Source organism: Colias croceus, chromosome 22, assembly GCF_905220415.1.
Source record: "Colias croceus chromosome 22, ilColCroc2.1".
NCBI lineage: Eukaryota > Metazoa > Arthropoda > Insecta > Lepidoptera > Pieridae > Colias > Colias croceus.
Genome location: NC_059558.1, coordinates 4,429,206 through 4,453,831, shown reverse-complemented (window position 1 = coordinate 4,453,831; position 24,626 = coordinate 4,429,206). Strand labels below are relative to the sequence as shown.

The following is a 24,626-nucleotide window of genomic DNA, read 5'->3' as shown; positions in this document are numbered from 1 at the left end:
AAAAATATCAGAATCTAAGATCAGAATGAATTAGTGCATGATGGTAAGAAGGAGTTTCATAATATTCACGATATTATGTTTATCAGCATATAGGAAAGCAGGTAATTATTAAAATAATTTGACATGTGGTTTCGTAAGTTTCGCTAACAAACTAGTACATGATATAATAATTTAACTTTTAGAAAATTCAAGAAAAATATGTGAACCCAATTCCTATGTTATCGTTGGATGTAACGTTTGCCGATGTGATGATAAAGGCAATATAAACCATGAAATGTGCACCAAAAGAATATGTGAAAATACAAGAGTAAATATAGAAGAATCTAGAAGAACATACAGCGTCAATGGAAGTTGTGAACCAGGAACCTGGTATTCCACTGAACCTTGCCAATTTTGCTATTGCGTAGTTAAAAATAAATTAATATGCAACAGTAATAACGATCCACAGAAGCTCCTTCTAGGCAAATTCGATTTTACAGTATGCGGTACTAATTTATTGCAAGAACTATCAGAACTAGCTGCTGAAGGAAAACATTCAAGACATATAAATAAAAAGAAACGGCGTAGAAAAGTTGCAAGGAACATAAAGCACAAAAAAGTGCGGACCACTACAACTACTAAAGGAATACATACTGATGAAATCTATGAAGATATATTCAAAGATATAAATCTAAATAAAAATATTGAACGTAATGGTAACTATAGAGAAACTGATTATGATGACGATGATGATGATGAATATAATTCTGTAAGAGAAGTAGGTATCACTGAGTTACCTTATGATGACTCTGATGAATATAATAGAAATGTTAAATTAGCTTCAGATGTTGAAGGACTAGATTCAATATTAGATAACGATTTTTCACATAAGCTTTTGGCAGGTTTACAAAATAATATAAAGACTAAAGAACCTGAGTTGGCTGAAATTAATTTTCCGCAAATACTGAATAAGTTTTTAAATTTGAAAATGAGAAAATCAATGTTGACGATTGATGAAAATAAACAATGTACACCAGGAATTACGTATAGTAGCGGTTGTAAGAAATGTTTTTGCTTAAAAAATGGCAAAATTCTTTGCTCAAGTCAACTTTGCTTATAGAAGCATTAATTTTACGTGCGTAAATTGAATCAAGTAAGAGTTGTAGTTGATTAAAATATTAATGAACCAAAGTTATTGTTTCAATTTTTATTTCATTATAGTAACTAACGATGATAAGTTTTTTAGTCATAAGAATATAAATAGTAGTTTTCAAAATGTTAGTAAATATATTGCTTATTTTTCTAGTAGATTGTGCTTTAGTATTTACGCTTCAGCATCAGAAATGTAAGTGAAAAAATAATGGATATTTTCTTATAATTTGTCATGGCATAACTGATAATTTTAGCAAATCAGTGGAATTTTCAATATTGTGGTCCGTATTCCATATTTAAATCATTTTAAAAACACACAAGTCGCTTCATACCGCTTTAAGTACATATATTCAATATTTACTATTTCAATAGAATGCTACGAGCATTGATCAAATTCTATATAGATAACTATAAATTAACAATAAAACCCAAATAGAAAACAGATTTTAAAACTTTCTAGTCCTACATAAAACGTTGTGGGATGAGAAGTGCAAGAAGCATGACGTTGCTTTAAACGACTGCAATTGGTGTTGGTGCGATAAAAGCAACCGTTACAGCTGCAAGGCCAGGGTCTGCTCAGAAGTTGATATGTTTGGACATTTTCAAGGTATCGATTTTCTCAGTTTACTTTTCAAAATTGGCAGCAATATTATAAAGGCCATAATATTATAAAGGCACATTTAAACGCGCTAATCTCAGGAACTACTGGTCCGATTTGAAAAATTCTTTCGGTGTTAGATAGACCATTTATCGAGGAAGGCCATAGGCTATACATCATCCCGCTAAGACTAACGGGAGCGGAGATACGCGGGTAAAACCGCGAGGCACAGCTAGCTTATATTAATAAGGCTTTCAAAATACGCACAATAATTCTACAGAAACATTATAAAGTTCTAGAATTACTTTCAAGATTTATTTCTTACTCCTACTTGATTTTCCAGATGCAATTCAAACGATAAATGTTGGTATGGAAGGACATGGAGTCTGGCGTTCCACCCCTTCCGCTTGTTCCCCTGGAGTGCAATATCATCGTGAAGACATGCTCTGCGTTTGCACTGAAGATGGAAATTGGCCTAACCCTGTCTGTAGAGATGCCCTTCGAATGCTCCACCCCGTAGAAGTCACAGAACTATCCCAACCAGATACTAACTATTCATGTACTCCAATGAAACTTTATCTTGTAGGATGCCATGTCTGTTTCTGTGCTGAAGGCTATATCGACCCTAATCTATGCACCAATACGACTTGTTACCAGGAACCACAGTTGGACAATACTGAGACAATGCCAAGAAGTAAGGATATAAGTGATGATTTGGAAATATACGCGACATGTAAACCGAATGTAATGTATTCGTTCGGTTGCAAGACTTGTAAATGTTTAAAAAATAACAGACTTATTTGCGAACCATGCAAAGAAAAACATAAACTGATTGGTAATGAAACTCAAACAACCTGTCCAAGATCGATCTTCAAAGATGGTTGCAATTTGTGTTATTGCGATATGGATATGCGAAAAGTTTGCACAATAAGAAAATGTCTTAGTAAAGATACTATAAAATACACGAAGACTTCTCATATTAAACATAGAACAGTGCCTGCACCTTTAGACTACGAAGATTGTGAACCAGGGACAAAGTTCATCATCGATTGTAATACATGTAAATGCATGACTTTAGGCAATAAAAAGTTAGTACAATGTACTGCTAGACCATGTAACTCAAGTAGCAATTTAGAAAGAATAAAAAATGATTGCGTTGTAGGCACAACATTTATTTGGAAATGTATGCAATGTTCTTGCATAGAAAGAGACGGTGTGAAAATACAGTCATGTTTTACTGATAAGGCATGTACTGTATCACCTAAAAGTCTTAGTTCTGATGTAAAAAGCCTAAATGGGTATTGTGAACCGCTCCATACATATCGGGATGATTGCAACCAGTGTAGATGTTTAGCGGATGGCGAGACAGTTGTATGTACATCCAAAATTTGTAAAAATACAAAACCAATATCCGTAGATATAGTACCAGTTAAATTGAGAAGCAGAAATCGCTGTCCAAAAGGCCGATCATTCCATCTCAAGTGTAATATGTGTTTTTGTTTAGCAAATGGTAATTCTATGTGTACTACGTCAGATTGTAGGAAAGAAAAATTCAAGGTGTACCCCGTTTTACGGAGATAAATAAAAGACATGTTAATTTAATTTGTTTATTAATTGATCATTTATATTCTTAAATAACTTAACAACTAATTTGAACGAAAATAAGTAACTGTGCATAGCCTTAAACATTTGAAAAAAGTATCAAAAAATAAACGATTTAAAATGTTCAAAAAAGGAATCTCAAAAAAAAAAATTATAAAGTTCTAGAAGTAATTTAAAAGCAGAACGTTTATGACGATTTTAATAAATTGGACATTATTAAATTTAAATTTTAGAAAATTTCAGCTATCTAAAATTTCTAGGCCTACATAGCATTTAGATATAATACGCTCTACAATACAATATGTATAATATTGTGTATACTGTATAGTATATAATATAATGTTTAACAATTTTAAAGGCTGCCATAATTGCGTACCTATAGAATAAACATCGCAGGTCTTGTTAACTAGAGAATAAACTAAACTATTGTATACATAAACAAATATAACCGAACTATTGTTATAATTTAGCACCATTTCCAAAAATAACATCAAGTTTATTGTAGGCATAGAATACAATTATTAATAAACTAAAAAATTTGAGACATCACTATTACTATAGGAACCAAAAAACTTAATAGTAAATCACTAAAACAAAAAAAAAACAATAATTTATGCGTTTAAATTTTAAAATCTGCGTTTTAAAGTACCAGGCGCGCATACTTAAGAGAAGGTGTCATTGACTTGCCTACAGCATCTGATGAAAGTGGCCCGTCGGGGCAATTCCCGTAGTTTAGCTGCACCTACATAGGTACAGGTCGATCTTAGACCGCCTAGAATATCCTTTACTGTTACACCTACGTCACCTCTGTATTCCACTTCTACAGTTTTACCTAAAAAAAAAGATATTGAAAAAACATTTTTTTAATGGAAGAAACTTATTGAATTTTAGTCAAAAAGTACTCTGCTTCTGTCTTCTTTATGTAGGCATTAAATTCCTCCTTAAAAATTCCTATTTATAGGCATTATTCTAATCTTCCAAAGGCAAATAACGGCTTGATATAGGTGATAACCTACTATCAAGCCGCTGACGTGACCACACTATTTTATAAGCAAAAAATGCCCCAAAATTCTACTTCAGAACCTTTCTTACCTTCCGAAGATCTATACTCCGCAACACCCCCAGAATGTTTCAACATGGCCGTAGAAGACGACATGCCATAGAACAGCTTAACCTTCCTCCCATCAGGTTTGGTGACCACTTCCCCACCACACTGGTCGTGGCCAGCAAACATACCACCCGCCATTACGAAGTCAGCCCCCGCGCCAAACGCCTTGGCTACGTCTCCTGGACATGTGCAACCACCGTCCTGAGAAAAAGAGTTTTTACTTATATGTCACTAAATATCTTATTTTCGAGTTTCCCAAATTCTTACAATAAAATTGAAACGACAGAATATAATTGATAGTACCTATACAGTATAATTTAATTTAAAAAGGGAGTACTTATGTGCCAAGAACTCGTGTACATAGGTGTTTTTGAATTTGATAAAACTGTGCTCCACGCTTTTGAGAAAGTTTTTTTATTGGTAAAACATAAACAATAGGGCAATGGAGAGGGAAAAAGGAGTTTATTATCTTTTACTATCTTCTGGCCTCGGTTCTACACGAGAAGAAATGTTATAGATTTCTTTAAAAAAAGAAAATAGTTCCTTTATGTAGCATCCTAATGCAAACTGACAATACAACAAACCAACAATCATTTACAATTTAATCAGCCGTTCTTTAATAATAAAAAAAATTGGTAAAAGTTTCTGAAAAAAATTTATATGTGCAAGTGGCGACACCTGCATTGAAATAATGACACTACGTCTCATGTTTGTATAGTGTTAACTATTTCCGATAGATGTCGCTTATACAAATAAATACTAATATAGGTAAACCAGAATCTGATGGCAATTGGGGAAATCAAAATTTTGAGTGTGCAACCCTAGGGAAAATGGACTGACCTATCTTGATACTGCTTATTTTTTATTTTGTCCTCAACATCATTAGTCACATTACATAAGTGAACAATACTGTACCAAATAATGAGATATCCACTTAATATTTTGTAGGTACTACTTACATGTATAATATACATATTACTTTTATCTATGTAATACATATTATTATTTACACATACCTATATTTGTATATTCATTATCATTAAGCCATGTAAAAATATGGATGTAATGATAATGCAGATCAAAACTAGATAATGCTAATATTTTTTTTTTATAAAATAAAATAACAATAAAATAAAATAAAACTATGTTTATTTTCGTAAGTATTAACAGATACAAAAATAATTATAAAATTGACTTGGACAGCTTGGACTTGACGCATAGCCGTATTGGAAACTCCTGTAATAAGTTTTCATAAAATTATATTGTAATCAAAAAACAATATTATAGTTAGTTACCTACTTATAATATTTTTAATTTTAAGTATCAAAACGGGTAAGTCCAATTTACCAATAAAATATTCAAAATTGAAAATTGTGATGTGTTTGACCCTTCTTCATCGAATGTTTTTCTATACACATTATAAACAACACCTCTTGCTTGTGATCGCAGCGGCTTTTTCGACATCTTCGAAGATTTTTTAGACAAAATCCTAAAAATTATTCAAGAATTGCAAAGAAGACAAATAATTTGACAACCATTTTGATAGTTGTCAAATAAAATTGCCATATGAAAATCTTTTATTTCTTAAATATAAATATGCCATCAGATTCTGGTAGACCTATAATACTTTTATTAAATAATGTCAGATATCGAACAATATTGTACTTCTAATTAAAGTATTTATTTTAATATATACCTACTTTGTGTAATAATATTATTTTTGAATAGAAATACTGAATGAAAAATTTATATACAGTTTTACCTTGTATTAACTAGATGACACTTTTCATTTCTAACTCGCGCTATTGAAGTTTTTTACGGAACACATATAATATTTTAGTGAGTTACCTACAGTTACTCTGGTTTCCCTTCAAAACGTATAAATCTTTCGCCTTTTACTAAAGATTTCCGTGGAGGGGGACACTCAAATGAGTCTAACTCAATTTTTTAATGCCCTGGTTTATAATCAGGGTAAATAATTCGAATGAACATAGTTCAGTGAACTAAGTTAAGCACTAAATACTTAGTAATATTATCATAAAATAATTTATTTATTTATTTATTTATTTGACACTTCATTACACACATTGTTTTTATAAAATATAAAAGTATATACCTAATAAGTCACAAATCACAATGTTACAGCTTAATATGTGATATATAATAATATTTTAAATGAATTAGTTTCCATTAATATAAGCTTTCCTTTGGATTTTCCAGCATAGAAAACTTTAAGTACATAAAATTCTATATTATAATCCTGTACGTGCTTTCAAAATTTACCCAAGGCACGACTGTAACATAAGGTACGGTAAAATCTACAAACATACGGTCTATTCCTATTAAAACCAAACATAAAAGATAGCTTCCGCTATCTATATACATATTTATATAATTCTGTCTTCCCCCTTATCTTATTTTTGCAACACTCATAACCTCTGATGGGCGACACAATCTGCTAACCACCAGGCAGTGCTCATTTGCCTCCCTATAACATAAAAAACATATACCTATTTTTTTTCTTTTTTGCGACTCACCGATATAATATGTCCCTTCAGTCCATGAGCAGCATCTGCACATTCAATGACAGCAGATAGTTGTGGATAGCCCACGCCAGTTTTAATCCTAGTCGTGCAAACAGATCCTGGACCTATGCCCACCTGAAACGTTATAAGATGAAGCTTTCTTAATGTTTTCTTTCTTTTGACTTGAAAGAGAAAATAAATAAACTGAGACAGATAATTTACTCTTATAGTTAATCAATTGACTACTATCTAACTAGACAACTTATTAATTTTAGTTTACTAGCTGTGATCCACGGTTTTCCCCGCAGCACTCCGCTCCTGTTGGTCTTAGCGAAATAGCCTTCCTCGATGAATGGTCTATCTAACACCGAAATAATTTTTCAAATCGGACCAGTAGTTCTTGAGATTAGCGCGTTCAAACAAACAAACAAACTCTTCAGCTTTATAATATTAGTATAGATGTGTGCTATATACATCAAAATATTGTTTTTTATATTATTGTGTAAGCAGCAAAATATTCTTTTCTAGGCTAAAATTCAGCCAGTTGTTTGTTTTTTAGGAAAGAATAATTAAATAGGAAAGTATAAATTAATTCCAAAATACCTTAATAATATCAGCGCCGGATAAAATAAGTTCTTCAACCATTTCACCCGTTACGACGTTGCCAGCCTGAAAAAAGAAATAATATTATTTTTAGACTTCTACTACTTCTATCTACTACTAATACGTATACTTCAACTAGTTACTAGTTCTAGAATATAATAGTTGTAAGTAGGAACAAGGTTGTCAGTGCATAATAATATGTAGGTACAAATAATAGGTAAGTTATAGGCAATTAAAAATTAATTAAGGTTGATTATAAATTAACAGAACATAACATTATTAATAAATAAACGAATTATTCATTAAAATGAAAACGATTAATTTGTGATAGGACCACAGATGGGACAATGAACTAAATTGGATTCAAAATTAATGGCAGATTTGGCGCCAAATTATGTCTTCATTTTTTTATCACCTGGCATTTGTTGAGCAAAGGTAGTATGACAGATTGTAATAAAAACAATAAAAAGATAAAAGAGAAATTAGAATGTCATTTTTTTAATCGATTTTTGAAGTGAAACTTCTTTATCGGGGTTGGAAAAAAATTTAGTGTAACATTTTTTCGTTATGCGTGACATTTTTTCGTTACGCGCCATCTTTTTCTTATCCCTAACACGCGTGATTCGACGTATTTCTGTAAAGTTGCTTATAGTGAATTATTTTTTTAAAAATAAGGCCATAAAGAAGTTTCATTTCTTAGTTCTCACGTGTGTTCACTAGTACACGTACACATTTTTTTTTAATTAATTCTGTTATCAAAAGATACTCACGATAATAGTATGTTTAGGGTACGCAGCCCGAACTCTTCGGACATATTCAACAAAATGCTGCGAATACCCATTGGCTACATCCAGACAGACAAATTTTATCTCTTTTACGTTATTCAGAATCTCACTTAGTCTATCGAAGTCGGCTTCCGCTGTGCCTGAACTTGCGGCTGAAAATTAAAATTTTCAAATGAGAAATTCTTTTTTTTCATAATACGTATTTGGGTTATTGTGTGGTTGATTAACAAACTGTAAAACAAATATTAATTACCACTATTTTATAATGTAACTAGCTTTCCGCCCGCAGCTTCGCCCGCGCAGTCAAAGAAAAACCCGCATAGTTCCCGTTCCCGATCCCGTGGGATTTCCGGGATAAAAAGTAGCCTATGTCCTTTCTCGAGAATCAAAATATCTCTATACCAAATTTCATGCAAATTGGTTCAGTAGTTAAGGCGTGATTGAGTAACAGACAGACAGACAGAGTTACTTTTGCATTTATAATATTATAGTATGGATTAGTAAGGCTAACTACAATTATTATTATTTTTCCTAAACCACTATAAGCAAATATTCTTACCCATTTGTGCTAAACACTCCGGATGGTCTTCAGCGAATTTCTTCCATTCATCTACTGTATAATACTTGTGGATACACGTGAAAAGACCATGCTGAAAAGTGAAAATAAATTATACGTCTTTATTCCATTAAAGATATACATATGGAGACGAGACCGCCTACATCACTTATGTTCCGCTCAACATACGCCATTTTTTATTTTTTTTAAAGTGAAACGCATCAAATAAGCCTTCGTGTGTGTTATTATTGCACAAATAATACGGAAAAGTGCAAAGGAATTACTTCCATCGGTAAGTACCTAACTAGATAATAATTTTTAAAACTTAGTTAGAGCAAAAAAATGGCGCACAGATTTTGTTCGTGGTGTCTCCTCCATACGAAGTAATATTATCTCAATGCTTTATTCCTAAATAATATAATCTAAGTATTTAAACATATAGTGGGTCCGTATCCCGATGATTCGTATTTTTCCGTTTACGTTTAAGATTATGTTTTCATAGACAAAATGCTCACATTAGCGAAGCGGTAGGTATATGCCGGCTGCGCGAAGCTACATAGAGACGAAAACATGGAAAAATTCAGCAAAAAAATTTTTAAGGTAATTCAGCAAAAAATTTTTGGCGTAATTTTTAATTTTTGTTTAAGTATTTTTTACGTGATCAGTGTATGCAAAACTACAAGTTCCTTCACGCTTAGTATACCAATAATGGGACACCCTGTATATCGTTGTTCTTGAATTATAAATAAATTACGCTTTTTTTAGTTAAGACGGGATATGATGTTATGTAATATGCAGAGGAATTGTCGAGATTACCTTGTAATCGAATTAAGACAAACTATGTATAATATAAATGCGATTTTATTTTATGTTTTTTTTTTTTAATCTACGTGGAATTCTGGGTTTAAAAGGAGGCTCGACGAAGTTCTTATAAGGGTCTGTCAAACTTAATGTGTCCTAACTGTCCACCCTTCCTGTTACTTATAAATAAACAATACTAAGAAATGTGCCTGTAAACAGTTCCACGAACACTTGGTCAAGTTTTAAATGTAATGATAACAATAACAGCCTTTTTCATAGAAGGGTAATAAACAAATATTTTAAAACATTCAGACCTATAATAAACATAATCTCCTTGATGAAAACAAAATACAAACGGTCACATAAGTAGTAGACTACTAAAATTGTCTGTCACTAACTATGTACTAATACAAATGTTCAAAGTTACCTTAGAAAGTTCCCGAGCCATCTCGAACGTTCCAACGGTATCCATGTTGCTGGCCATCACGGGAACGCCCCGGTATGTCTGGCCGGAGTTACGGAATGTGATCTCGCGGAATAAATCCACCTGGAAATTAAAATAATATACATGAAGAGTAATTAAATTTTTATTGTAGGTAAATTTCAGCAATCTATACCTACTAATATTATAAAGCCGAAGAGTTTGTTTGTTTGTTTGTTTGTTTGAACTCCCTAATCTCAGGAACTATACCTACTGGTCCGATTTGAAAAATTCTTTCAGTGTTAGATAAAGATAGCCAATTTATCGACGAAGGCTATAGGCTATAATTAAGTATATCATCACGCTAAGACCAACAGGAGTGGAGCAATGCGAGTGAAACCGCGGGGAACAGTTAGTTTTTTAATAAATATATATACAACATGCTTTACCAACGTAATGCCGGGTCCAGACTGGTGAAACGTAACATGCAATGTAACATGCAATGAAAGAATTCACCGTCCACATTGCTGCAATGTATCATGAAAGGTAACACACTTTGTAACAATTTCTCATAGTTTGGACGTCTTGCGCGCGCGAATTGTGCATTACACGCGCATGCTACGAGCATTACAAGCCGCGCGCGGAGCGATCCGAAATTTGTCGGTTTTTCGACGAACACAAAGGGGTGCGTAGTGTGCGCAGAGCAGCCAATGTGGACGGTCGTTTGAGAACGCAACGAACATGGAGGACGAGACTGCGTGGAATTTTTGTTTGGTATATTTTGGTATATTTTGAATGGTTAATTTATGTTTGGTATTATTAATAATGAAGTACTGATAATCGTCATAGCAAGAACGTGGTCTTCGGACTACATGCTTCGTGTGATCTACCGGTTTGACGCGCACGAAAAAAACGTGTATGTTCGCGGCAGAATGGCGGAAACAGACGAACGCGGGATGTTCGTAGTGAATGCGCGTTATGAGCGCGCTATGCGTCCACACCAGCAGCGAACATGCAATGAAAGGCAGAATGTTACATTGCATGTTACGTTTCACCAGTCTGGACCCGGCATAAGAGTATTTTTATTATCAAAGCATTCGTAATTGCTAAATTCCACGTGAACGAACAAGTAGGTATTTTTTTTTTTGTAGAATCTATGTAATCCATAAAGTACTAAATAGTAAATATTTTATACTGTTGCCCTTCGAACAGCTTAAACCGAGGTCATCATAATTGTTAGGAAAAATAATATGAAATATTAGCGTTAAATGACCCATTATAATTGTGCGTCTATCATTATTTAATTTATGTCACAATATACAGATACATACAGGGAAACTTCATACAAAATGTTCGAAATGGCTCCCCCCCATCAAGCGTGTTTAATACGAGGCTTATAACGAGGGTATTGAGGGGGATCGATAATAGCGGGTGACACATCCACAGATTTTGAATAACAAAGATACATAGTATAGAAAAAAGTTTAAAGTGATGTCATTTCACATTAAATAAATATCGATTGTTTCAGTTTGTAGCCCTTTCAATAAATATATTTGTAAATACCGTATCTGACTACAAGTTAAAAAGAGACTATTTTTTAATTTCTATAGATATAGCAGTATGAGTTTTAAATTATGTTGACATATTTTCTACCAAAATGATAGCTACAAATAGTACCTACTAGGAGTCCAGTCTGTTTAAAGATCGCATCTATTTTTTACGCAATCTAGAAGAGCACGAAAATATACAAAAAGGAAACCTTAAAAAAATCTTGTTTAAATTTATGTGCATAATTACGTAAATATTAGGGAAGAAAAAGATAGATATTATAATTATTGGATTTTTATCGATTTTAATCTCCAAATTACCACAAAATCAACTGTGAAAAAAAGCAAACAGAAATATACAGGCTGAATTGATAATCTTCTCCTTTATTTTTCAAGTCGGTTAAATATCAAAAAGTAACAGCCCTATAGCTATACGTCATAATTTCATCGCAGGGGCTTAGTTTCCACTGTATGTACGTAGTATATATCTGTCAACTGTGGTATTGTCATTTCTTTTGTTTTATTTCTTCGTGTGACGATGATATAAAATGTTTTATTTCATTGCATGTTCGCAGTAAATTACTTTGTCATTACAAAGCTTGTTATAAAGAGATTTAGCTTAAAGCTTTTTCTGTTTATACGAAAGATAATAGTAATTTAACATCGGTACTAACAAGGGGAATCACCAAAATAATAAGCTTGATGCTTTTTATTGTAATACTATGTACCTATCCCGGCAAATCTTGTTCTGCCTTACTCTGATCCCTCAGACTTATTCGATATGCACACAAAATTTCATGAGATGCGATCATGCCACTTGAAGGAGTTTTACTTTATACCGCGACACGAGAATTTTATACATTGGATGCTGTATTCAGTAACTTTTTTCATTTGTAAACCAATAAATAGCATTATTACATTATTTGCGCCAAAAAATTAAACGAGAGAAAATTACGCAATTTTTGGGCTCAATAGATCTAGTATACCCTAATACATAGATGTGAACCTCAAGGTATACCTAGATGTAGATACATTCAACATTTTCAACTACCTAGGGTCATTGCGCCTGTTCGCGTCCACCTGCCTATTCGCGTCCATTTTGCAGATATCTTTTAGAAAATTCACGAAAATAAGTATACTTTATGTAAAATTGTAATAAGAAAAATTTCCGATAATACCTCAATGTATAAGAGACATGCACACATATTCAAAATATGCCTGCGCACCGCCTATCCTATTTAAAAAAAATATTTAATTTTGGCTATTAAACGAGAGAGCTAAAACGCGCGGGATTTTGAGAAAAAAATAGTGCGCAGGGTCGCGTTTGACGGTAAGCATCTTATTGTTAAATGTGAATTTTTGAATATGTAACTGTTTCTTTGCTTTGCTAACAAAACATGGAATAGTATGGATTATAAATAAGCTTATTTCTTTTACAATTAATAGCTAAAATAAGGTGGACGCGAATTACTACACCGAATTTGTACAACTTCCATTTTGCGTCCACGGTGGGCGCAAACTATACCTGTAGTGCATAACAATAGAACATATTGCGTCCACATTGTTTTTCATTACGTAGCAATGAATTGTTTGTTAAAATATGTAATTTAAAATAGATTGTAAATTTTTGACTAAGACCACAAGTTGATAATTTAAATTTTCATTCAAATTAGCAAATTTTTATGCTATTTTTTCATTTTAAAATGGGTATTCTAAGAATGAGACTAGTATTTTTGAGAATGAGAGTCTGTGGTTAAGAAAATAATATACAAAAGAGAAATTTAATTCTTTAGAAACTAAAAAATAGGGTAGGTAGGTAATCTTAATAGAACTGATTATTATTTATTTACATAACGTAACTTTGTTTTTTGTTAATTTTTGGTTCTAATAATGATGAGAAGATAAATATAATTAAGTTTTTCCAGTTTCCTTACACAGTGAATTATATTAATAATAATGTTGATTTTAGGGTTCCGAAGTTCCGAACCTAGAAAGGAAAAACCGGAATCCTTGTAGGATCACTTTGATATCCGTCCATCTGTATGTCCGTCTGCCGGTCTGTCTTTCTGTCAAGACCCTTTTTCTCAGTAACGCGTAGAGGTATAAAGCTGAAATTTATTTTGAATACTCAAGTCTACGGTCCCTTGAAGCAGTGAAAAAATCAAACTTATAAGCCAAAGCAATCAAAAGATACAGCCGTTTATGCTGCCAATTTTCGCAAATTTCGACATTCGCAAGGGAATCAAAACCTACAGGGTACTTTACGTGAACACAGACACTTGAAGTTTGGTGCGAAGCAACGTCTTATAGCACAAATAAGGGAAACATTGAAAAAATAATCATTTACAGTTAAAACATATAAAAAAAGACAGGTTAATACGGAACCCTCGGTATGCGAGTCCCACTCGCATTTGGCCGGTTTTTATTAAATAACTGTATTCGTAAATAAATAATTTATTAAAATCTAATTTTTATTTGCATTTATCTGATAAAATATCACCCAATACATTCTTAATTCCTTTTCTAAGCTGGTGGACGCGAACTGGTCCACGGGTGGACGCAAAAAGGCATTTTTGGACGCGAACTGGGTAAAACGCCAAATTCTGCTATTTGTCTAGATAAATAAAAACCACATGATATTTCCAACACAATTGAAAGTAAATCTTAAAATAGACTATGTAATGAACACGTTACATAAATTTTGCGTTGAAATTTGTTCTGGAACATTTTTATTTTCTCCTTCAGACTTTCCAACTGCACTAAGTGGACGCGAACTGGCGCAATTACCCTATATAAAATCTTTCGCCAATTTCCAACATTTTAACGTTTCCAAATTGCGTAGTCGTTCAGTCAGGGCCAATTTTTCTACGGCATTACGATATTGACAAATTGCTATAGCTCCAAGATTAATATCTCTTCGGGGTTCTTAGCTTATTCGTCCTTGAATTTTTGTTGATTGATGTTACTGTAATAGCTTATGATATCTTTTATAACACGCAATCAATAATGTTATATCGAACTAACTTTTCAATTCGAGAATTGTTAAAATTATAGAGAGGAAAAGTTGTAAGTTTTCTTCTGTATAATGTTGGAATGGTCACAGAACTACAGCTAGTAAAAAAAACGTGTGGCACTAGGGGACTACCGCAGTAAAGCTATTGCATAGCATGCCTTAAAGCCACACCTCCGCCCGTCGGAGTGGGGAGCGTGAGGTTTTTTCGTTACGGAATTTCTAGATTTGGTCCCCGCGCTCAAGGCCTGCGATAGAAGCTATGCAATAGCTTAAAACATTAACAATATTTTCAAATTTTTCTTATATTACGAAAATGTCAATTAGCTAAGAAAATTATGCTACATTAACCAGTATTAAGTATGTAGTAAAACAATTAAAATATAGAAAAAGTACAGGGAAAATGGGACTTATATTTAAATTTGTACCTAATAGGTAGTTCGTTGTCAGGGTGGCATATCCTGTTATCAATTTCAGCTCGAATTCCTAAGTTTATATACATATTGGGTAATCTTTCTGAAGAATTGACACAGTACAGGTTTTATTTAGAATACATACGTATAGTATACGTAAATTACGTATATTATATAAATAAATATATATAAATCTGCTGCTTCTACACCACACTTGTACACAAGCTTTAGATTAATGCGTATTAAGCTGTTGTTTTCATACCATACCCTTTTATTTATTGTAGTGAAATTGAAGCTGTTTGTTATATCAGAGGTTTCGGAAAATACCTAAACCAACAGGAAAGTCGAATTGTTTGATAACGAAAGATTATTTTTTCCTGGCGACCGGCCAGCCTATAGCAATGGGATTTGACGGTCATTGTCGCCTTTAATTAAGATATAAATACACAGTACATAGTGCCAATAAAATAATGTAACCGTGATGATTTGACCGATCACCGAGCACAGATTAACGAATTTTCGATAAGCTTTCGTCTCAAGACCAAGGTCAGGGATATGGTTCTTGTCAAACGTTTAACATCAAAAATTATTTCGTTGTTCTTAGTGCGTTCGAAAAGATTCTATGTTCTACTGAACAACACTGAATACGAGTTTTCAGATGCTCTAGCTAGCTAGCTAGTTCTATGTTCGTTTGATGTAAATATTTTGATTGTGACACGGACACGGAACACGGTAAGTAGCTTGGCAGCGCTATGAATATGAATCAACAGTTTTATTCTTTTCTTGTTTCACCTTACAAACTATAAATTGGATTTCTACACTATGATACTATAAAGTTATAAACTATTTATTATGTCTTTTTATTCCATTTTTAAACAATAAATTAACGTTTCTGGTGTTTAGTTCTTCACAACAAATACCAGATATCTCTTACTTACTTTGCTACAATAGGTTGACCTCAGTCCAATAGATTAATTTTATGAAATAAAGTTGGCGTAAAAAAACTAGAACGTAATGGTATTCGCCAGACAAAAGTGGAACAGTAAAATGGACAAATGGTTCACTTTGTTAATTAGAGTTGACAAATGATTTGCCGAGCGGAAAGGCAAGAAGAAAGAGAACAATTGTACATTTTTGTGATGAACATTCAAAATGAGGTGTTTTAAATTGTGAACGATATTGATATAAAACAAATAGAACCGTTTTAAAAAACATAAACACGACCGCTATAAATATTCTTGAGAAAGTAAAATCTATACTAATTTTTGTTTTTTCTAAAGAACTGCTGGTCCGATTTGAATTCTTTAGGTGTTAGATAGCCCATTTATCGAGTAAGGCTATAATAATATAATATCATCATGCTAAGACCAACAGGAGCGAAACTCGCGGGTAACAATTTTTTTTCATCCTCGGTCAGGGTCACAAAGACACGACTAGCTGTGAATTGTGATGTCTAGCACAATATGAATAGATTAGATGATTAATAGATTCGAGATAGTAGATAAGGGTATACTTATGTTTTAATATGGTATACAATTTTACTTCATTTTATCTAGTATTTGACCGCGATCTCGCCCGCTGTTTAGATTATATCGATTGCAATTTGTGAGTGATTAGTGAGTGCCGCTTAGTTACATAATATTAATATTATGAATGTAAATATTTGATTGTTTATTTATTTTACCTACGTTAAACACCTGAAGAAATCCCAGTCAGATATTAAAAGTCGCGATCACAGTCTTTCATATTACCGTGAAGGTGGTTCTTTATTCGTATGTTTTTATTAGGGGTGCATCTGATACCGATACCGATATATCGGCGATACTTCGGGTTAGCCGATATATCGGTATCGACGATATTATTATAACCGATTCAACGATACTTTTTAATTTAAAAATGTAGTGTAATCGAGCGTGTTGTCTCGTCTATTCCGTTGCAAACGAGGCATGAACTATGCTCGGGGAAACCATGCGCTTGTGAGTGTGTTGTTGAGTTATCCCAATATATCGGGAGATGCCGATCCATTAGTTTTCTGGCGCAATGACGTTTTATACCCGAATTTGAAAAAAAAATGCTTTAGTTTCCAAATGAGTTCCGTTGCATCTGAGAGACTATTTTCACAGTAAGTTGTTTTTCCTCGTAAAAAGAATTGATAATTTATACATTTAAAGGGAGAAGTATAGAAACAACACATAATATTTAGGTTACCAAACAACGATTTTCGCACAAAAAAGACCGTTTCTCGCCAAACAGTTACATAAGATACATTATGTTCACTGAGGTGTATTTTAAAAAATGTGTCAAGGTTTCCCAGAAGGTCACTTGGAACAGAGAAACTGAAAAGCACTCGATCAAAAATATCTCAATCTTGGTACGTATTCTTTTAGTGGTAGAGTAATGGAGATATTAAGCTAATAAGTGAGAAGTATCTTCTTCACTGAGTATTGAAGTTATCTTTCAATACCATACCCATCCATCAAATAGTTGTTTAGCTACATTAGCTACAAGGAGACAACTAACGCGTTTGGGATATTTCGTTTACGTTTGTGAATTTTTAAATCGAATTCAAGAAATCAAATTCATCGTCATACCAACCAACCGAATAATAAGTCTAAACAAGTCAGATTCGCTTTTTATTTGACTAAATTTTTCGTTACTTATTCATTTCATTATGGATGATGAAAGTAAAACAATAATTAGGCTAGACAAAATGTGTCCGTAGGCTCTACATGATATCACTAGTTTAAATCTCTTAGTGATAAGATAAAATCTTTATTTTCTTCAAACTCTAGATTCGTATATGTACGTACACTTTACGTGCATTTAACATTTTTATAAACAACTAAAATAAAAAATAAAAACATAGACAAAACGTAACCCTTATTTCAATCCTTTTGTTTTTTTTTGATTTTGATTTTTGACAAAAAATGTAAGTGTGTGTCTATAGTGTTTGACCTGGGTTTCCAACTATCTTTATTCCAGTATTCATCTAAATCAGCGCTGTTGTTTATCCGTGATAGATTTACCTACAAACAGATCGAGAAACATTCGCGTTAACCCTTAGCAGGTATCGTGGGTCAAATTTGACCCAGAAGCGAACATTTTCGGTTATAATTCTTTAAATATTTTATGCAACGACTGTGCGCTTCTAAGTATTCTCAGTGCGTCGCTAGCTGCAGCGGGGTGTTGATGTGCAGAACTGTGACTATCTTAGGAGCGGAGGTAAGTAGCTTTCTGGGTCACGTTCGACCCACGATACCAAATAAGTAACTTTTTTCACTGAGTGTAATTACTTACTTTTTTGGTTTTATTGTTTATTTGTACTACATTGGAGGGCTTTTTGAACGACAGACAAATCGAGGAGTTGATGAACGACTTAAGTGATGATTTGGAATTGAAAAATGAAAGAATACCAAATGTAAACCAACTTTGTGACGACGAAATCATCAGCGATCGAGACAATCCCTAATCTGTTAGTTGCTTAGAAGACAGTGTATTTGAAGTAAGTTCTGACGACAGTGAAAACGAAGAGGAGATACGAGAATAATAGAAAATATACGAGGAACGAAAATACGAGAGATGAGAGTGAAGAAGATGAGGATGATAGTTGATGGTAGAAGTCATTTTGGTTTTGGTTGTCATTTTCTTTATTTTATGCTGATTTCAGAAGCAATTTGTTTTTTTGTTATAATAAAGATATTAGAAGTGCCATAAATATATTTTAGTTAAAGTTTTTCTAACATTTCAATTTTTTTTTATGTATTAAGTTCACATTAACCAAAAAGTGCCAAAAAATAAGGTTATTTACAAATGTGTGTAAAACATGATATTTTTTTTTTATATTCTAATATTAAATAAGGTTATTTTGTAAAAAAATATTTTTTTATTTCTTTTCTAACCATATTTTATACAAATAATAAAAAATCTACGTTCTACAACAGATTGTTTGGTATGGGTAGAATTTGACCCACGATACCGGTAGTGTTGCCAAAAAAGGCGATACCAGCTAAGGGTTATAATTTTTTTTTATCGTCAACAATACATGCACCACAGCAAAACAAATATTATAGAGTTGATTTAATCATTTTTTATGCCTTCTACTAATGCACATGACTAATGCAAATGCATTATTGTTTTTTGGACTGATTTTTCAATCCTCGGTTGAAACTTATTCGTCGGATAACATATTAAACTACCATTTCAAAATGTATTCTTAGTGCGTGCAATTGACAGATTACAAGTGACATTTTAATATTATCATGTAATACTTTATTGGACGGGTAAGTTTTAGCCAGGGCTTGAAAAATCGGCCCTTTGTTGACAGAACGATCATAGTGCAAAGGCTCTATGTTTCTCAGAATGATTGTAACCTTTCAGTTATTGTTTTCTTTATTGGTGTAAAATATATTTATTTCATATAAAAATAATGGAATTGTTTCTAATAACGATTAATTTAATTTTAACCCTATATATTGCCTATAATAGCACTTCTCGATAAATGGGCTGTCTAATACTAAACTAAATTTTCAAATCGAACGAGATTAGCGAGTTCAAGCAAACAAAAAACTCTTTAGCTTTATTTATTCATGAATTAGTGGATATCAACATCACCACTAACAAATAAAAACAATGGAAATCATTATTTAATAAAAACTGCAGTAAAAAAAGTACCTATGCGTAAAAATATCTTATTGCTTGGTCTAACGGTGCATTTACATCAAACGAACATAGAGCTAGAGTAAGACCATTCTTTCATGATCTTTTAGTGTGAACAAAAACTCGTATTCAGTGTTGTTCAGTATTAGAACATTGCATAGAATCTTTTCGAATATTTCGCATTCGCTCGTTTGATGTATTTTCACCGTAATAAATAGCTGCAGTAAATTATGCGCTTTTTTTACAAATTCACTATTGCTTGGTCTAGGATAATGAACGAACTTGTTTCATAGCAATTTGTCTGGGTTCGCTTGAATTACATCGCGGCAAACTGAAAGTAAATTTATAGAGAAGACTAATTATTTTGTGGCTAAGTTTTATGGTATCATAGTGTTCGTCTCTTTAATAAATTATTCTTGTTTGTTAGTTAAGTCGTAACCAGTCGTAACCTAATAAGTAATAACCGACTCATAATTCTAAAAAAAATACATCATGTAGGTATTTCATAACTAGCTTTCCGCCCGCGGCTACGCCCGCTTTGTCTAAAACGTAATAAATTATATAGGTACTAAAACCTTCCCTTGTTAATTCGAGTTCTATGCCTGTCACTGTGACTATTAAAAAAACCGCATCAAAATCCGTTGCGTAGTTTTGAAGATTTAAGCATACATATTAATTAACTCTAGTAGTAATTATGATCAAATAGGAGGATAGTCACATGTCGACAAATGAACTCCACTGACTCATAAACTGGATGATATTATAATGACATGTATATTTAATCATGTGTTTAGTGTGTGTCCATTTATAATTGACGTGAAAACCAACTATGACGTGAAAATAGAGTAAATTCAACAATGTGTGCAGCATTCTAATTGTATTGGTGCTTTGTGCAGCATACTGCCTATTTTAATTTGTTACATTGTATAAATTTTATAAGTAGTGTTTAATGTTCTGTGTATCCTAATTTATTACGAAGACCTATAGCCCAGAAACTTTTCCAGTAAACGTTGATCCTTATCACTCAAAAGTACTTATACATATAAAAAATATAGGCTATCGCCACGGTAACCGGTAGCAAAATAGAATACTTAGGTAATAACAGCTAACTAATCATACTAATGTATCCAGTGCATGCCCGTTTACGCGACATTGATAAAAAAAAAAGAATTTCTGAACGAAAACAGAGTCTGAACTCTACATAAAATCCAATAAAAACTGATCGAAATTAATGAAGTTAGTGTTTATATGATTTCTGATAACTTTAGTACATATTCAATATTTTGTGATTCAATAAAGATATTTTGTTTAGACTTGGATGAATCATAGCGAAAAATTATAGAGTAAAGGTTACGTCGACTATTTAGTAATCTGTGATAGGGGAATACCCGTTTTGTAAACACTCAAGTTATCCAAAGACGTTATTTGAAGCACATGTTAAGTACCATTCGTATGCTTATTGTTTTTTTTTTTCAGTTCGTCGAAATATTCTATGAAAAACAGAATGTGAACTTTTGCCTTTTTAATATGCACTGTTTAATTTATTCATATATTATAATTATTAGATTATTCTAAAACACACTCAATATTGTCAATAGTAAGGAAAATGAATGATTTTAAAATGATATAAAAAAAAATTATGCAGCGCACGCCGCGCAACGGAAACTATAAAATTGAAACTATTTTCCAACCTTTCTTCATAAATCTACCGAGGGTTTAGGATTGCGTGTTTAGTCTATTTTGTTTAGCAGCATTAAAAATTGAGATCTAACTATCTATATGTACATGTAAATATTATATTTTAGTATATGTATGAATATAATCAAGCTTAACCATTCATTTATTAAAGAACATATCCTTCCGAACAAAACCAAAACCTATACTAACAATTTAAACATTATTATCGATTATTCTATTTTTTGTAAATAATTTTCAAAGTGTAGTACCTATACAGGCACAAAGCAAATTTTTAGAAAGGGTAATGCCGTTTCTATCGTAACTGGAGGGATTACAAAGACCCTCCTTTAATTAGAGAGTACTTGAGCTCTTTATAATAGTGTCAACGGCCTAGACAACCTTATACGGTGGTATTTACTTTTTATAACATTCAAATGCTCTACAATTAATTGATCTAATTTTTTTCTATTTTTTTTAAATTGTACACCCTGTAAGATGTTAACATACGCAAAGGATAAAGTTTCAAACAATGTTTCAAATTGTAAGTGTAAGATTACAAGTCGAATGCAAAGATGCGAAAGTTTGTGAGGATGTGTGACGTGTGTGTGTGTGTGTGTGTGTGTGTGTGTGTGTGTGTGTGTGTGTGTGTGTGTTTGTTACTCTTTCACGAAAATAGTACTGAACCGATTACAATGAAATTTAGCCCACATATAGGGGTAACTTGGATTAACACATAGGGTAGGTCTTATCCCGGAAATCCCACGGGGACGGGAACTATGCGGGTTTTTCTTTGAAAACGCGGGCGAAGTCGCGGGCGGAAAGCTAGTATGATATATAAATGTGTGCATCTAGGTATGAACTATTTTTCGAATTTTTTTTGCTTAGAGCGATCAAATTCATCTATACGTATATCTGGTCCAGGTGGTATCATAAGAGTTAATTGAGAAAAACCACGGGGAGTCAGCAATATTAAAGATAAATTTACCTATAGCTTATAGTAAAAAAATATATTTTCGAGTTCTTTTAGGCACATAAAATTTTATCTTCGAAAACAATTACGCACTGAATGCTTCATAAAACACATAAATAGGCATAAAATAAAAATTCGCTCCGAGTTACGACCACAATTCTGGTTAGGAATATTATAGCCTGTAGGATATTATCTTGTTATTTGATTACTTCTATTACCTATGAATCTAGGACTCATATAAATAATGTAATCATAAAAAATCATAAAAGTACACAAGGTATATTTTCTTCTGATTTAGGTATTTTCAGCAAAATATGTTTATTATTTTTCAAATTCGGATCGCAAAAAGTAATGTAGGTAGGTAGAGTGTGTAGAGAAAATTTTACTTTATTATTTAGGATGAAATACAAAATCTTATTTAGGTAGGTACCTAGGTACGTCGTGCACACAAACATATATAGGTACCTACTGGTAAATCAAATTTAACATTTCTTTTTTGTGCTTCATTCTTTTCCACTTCTTTCCTCAGCAAGATATCAAAAAAAAGGATTTGTTTATACGTACCTATACCAATAAAAGAACAAGTTTACATAATCTAATAGTAAAATTCAAAGCAGAAAGGAAACTGAGTGCACTGTTCGTTTTGCATAAAAATTATGCGAAGAAAATAAAGCTTCATATAAATCCCGAAGCAAATTATACAGCATGATAATATTATGTAGAGTAATAAACAGAGTTCCTTTAATAAATAAAAAAGACGTGTGGCACTCGGGGACTGCCGCGGTAAAGCTATTGCATAGCATGCCTTCAAGCCCCACCTCCGAGCCCGTCGGAGTGGGGACCGTGAGGTTTTTTCGTTACGGAATTTCTCGATTCGGTCCCCGCGCTCAAGGCCCGCGATAGAAGCTATGCAATAGCTTAATAAAAGTCAGTTTAATTTTCTTATACCTACAGTTTTCAATACGTTTGTTGTGTTATGTAAGGGGCTGTCCATTAATCATGTGAGGCTCGAAAGGGGGGGGAGGGGTCCATCTAAACATCACGAAATATCACAAGGGGGAGGGGGGGTAAAGTAATATATCACGTGTATTTATTTTTCGACAAGCGCACGATACTCAACCGAAAAGCGGCGTTACATGTATTTATTTTTAGTCAAACGCGTACAACTTTTTCGCATATCTTTCATTATTTTTATGTCATTCAAAAACAAACTACAATCTTTCTGTCTAACTCTGAACGTTTATTATAGTAGTCTTAATTTACTATAATAAAATTAGATGATATTTATAACAGTATTTTTTTATAAATAAAAAATTGATTCTTTGCAGGTACGAAGAAATACACGTGATATAGGGGGGAGGGGGGAGGGGTAGTCTTAAACCTCACCAAGGGGGAGGGGGGGGTCAAAAAATACCAAAAAAAACATCACGTGATTAATGGATGACCCCTAACGACACCTATATTTGTTTTTGTTTATTTACGCATTCAATATTATTAGAATAGTTAGCATGTGTCATAAGAATTTCAATAGATAAGGGAAAAATGTACATAGGAAATACATTTTCTTTAAATTCCGAAAAGGTTTAAAACCTATCTATAACTATCTCGAAGATTCATATTACCTTTATGTAAACATCTGGTCTTGGGAAATAATTAATCAGGCTAATAACGAGTCTTAATTATATTTCATTATTTATATATAGTAAATACTTATTGATATAATAATGTAGTGATCTCAATATCGCTTCTAACACTAAATTAACAATTAGCCATTGCAATTAGCTGACACAAACACCAAATTAACATCGGATCAATATGTTTACATACGCGTTACCTTCTTGCTCTATCCATACCTAAGTACGTCACAATTACAATATGTACATACATTTTCACGCCAAATCCTAAACATTTTCATTTAAGATGAGATCATTTCAGATTGAACTTTGATCTTTCAGTTTTCAGTCCATTATGTTAATTAAAAAGTTGTACTCACGTCATTTCTGCTGTTCAGCGTGCTTCTTTTCGGTCGTAGTAACACATCCTTGAAGTCTAATTTAACCTCGTTTATAATGTTCGGCATTTTATTGTGAAGACTTTAGCCTATATTTATTTTTCTTAAAATAAAAACTATGGGGCGAGACACCTCCCGCGCGACGTATCGACTACTAAACGTTCAAGAGCCAAGACTCAAGACTCGTGTTCAGGCGTATATTGCAGCGCTAT

The 24,626-nt window shown here is 32.7% G+C and overlaps 2 protein-coding genes and 1 non-coding gene across 3 annotated transcripts; 2 read left to right on the top strand and 1 right to left on the bottom strand.

The window, feature by feature from the left end:
• The first annotated feature begins 1,253 nt into the window (after positions 1–1,253).
• Positions 1,254–3,310, top strand: LOC123701969. The gene is made up of 3 exons (XM_045649603.1): positions 1,254–1,324; positions 1,592–1,738; positions 2,073–3,310. Exons 1-3 carry the CDS (start codon positions 1,255–1,257, stop codon positions 3,308–3,310), a joined length of 1,455 nt encoding a protein of 484 aa, XP_045505559.1. The 5' UTR covers position 1,254.
• Positions 3,311–3,322: 12 nt separating this feature from the next.
• On the bottom strand, positions 3,323–24,621 carry LOC123701746 (GMP reductase 1-like). Its single transcript, XM_045649263.1, has 8 exons — positions 24,397–24,621; positions 10,137–10,256; positions 8,912–9,002; positions 8,338–8,504; positions 7,568–7,633; positions 6,977–7,099; positions 4,424–4,640; positions 3,323–4,163 (listed from the first exon to the last, which is right to left on the bottom strand). Exons 1-8 carry the CDS (start codon positions 24,481–24,483, stop codon positions 3,994–3,996), a joined length of 1,041 nt encoding a protein of 346 aa, XP_045505219.1. The 5' UTR covers positions 24,484–24,621; the 3' UTR covers positions 3,323–3,993.
• On the top strand, positions 6,294–6,412 carry LOC123702048. Its single transcript, XR_006752805.1, has one exon. It is a non-coding gene; the product is annotated as a U5 spliceosomal RNA (small nuclear RNA).
• Positions 24,622–24,626: the final 5 nt, after the last annotated feature.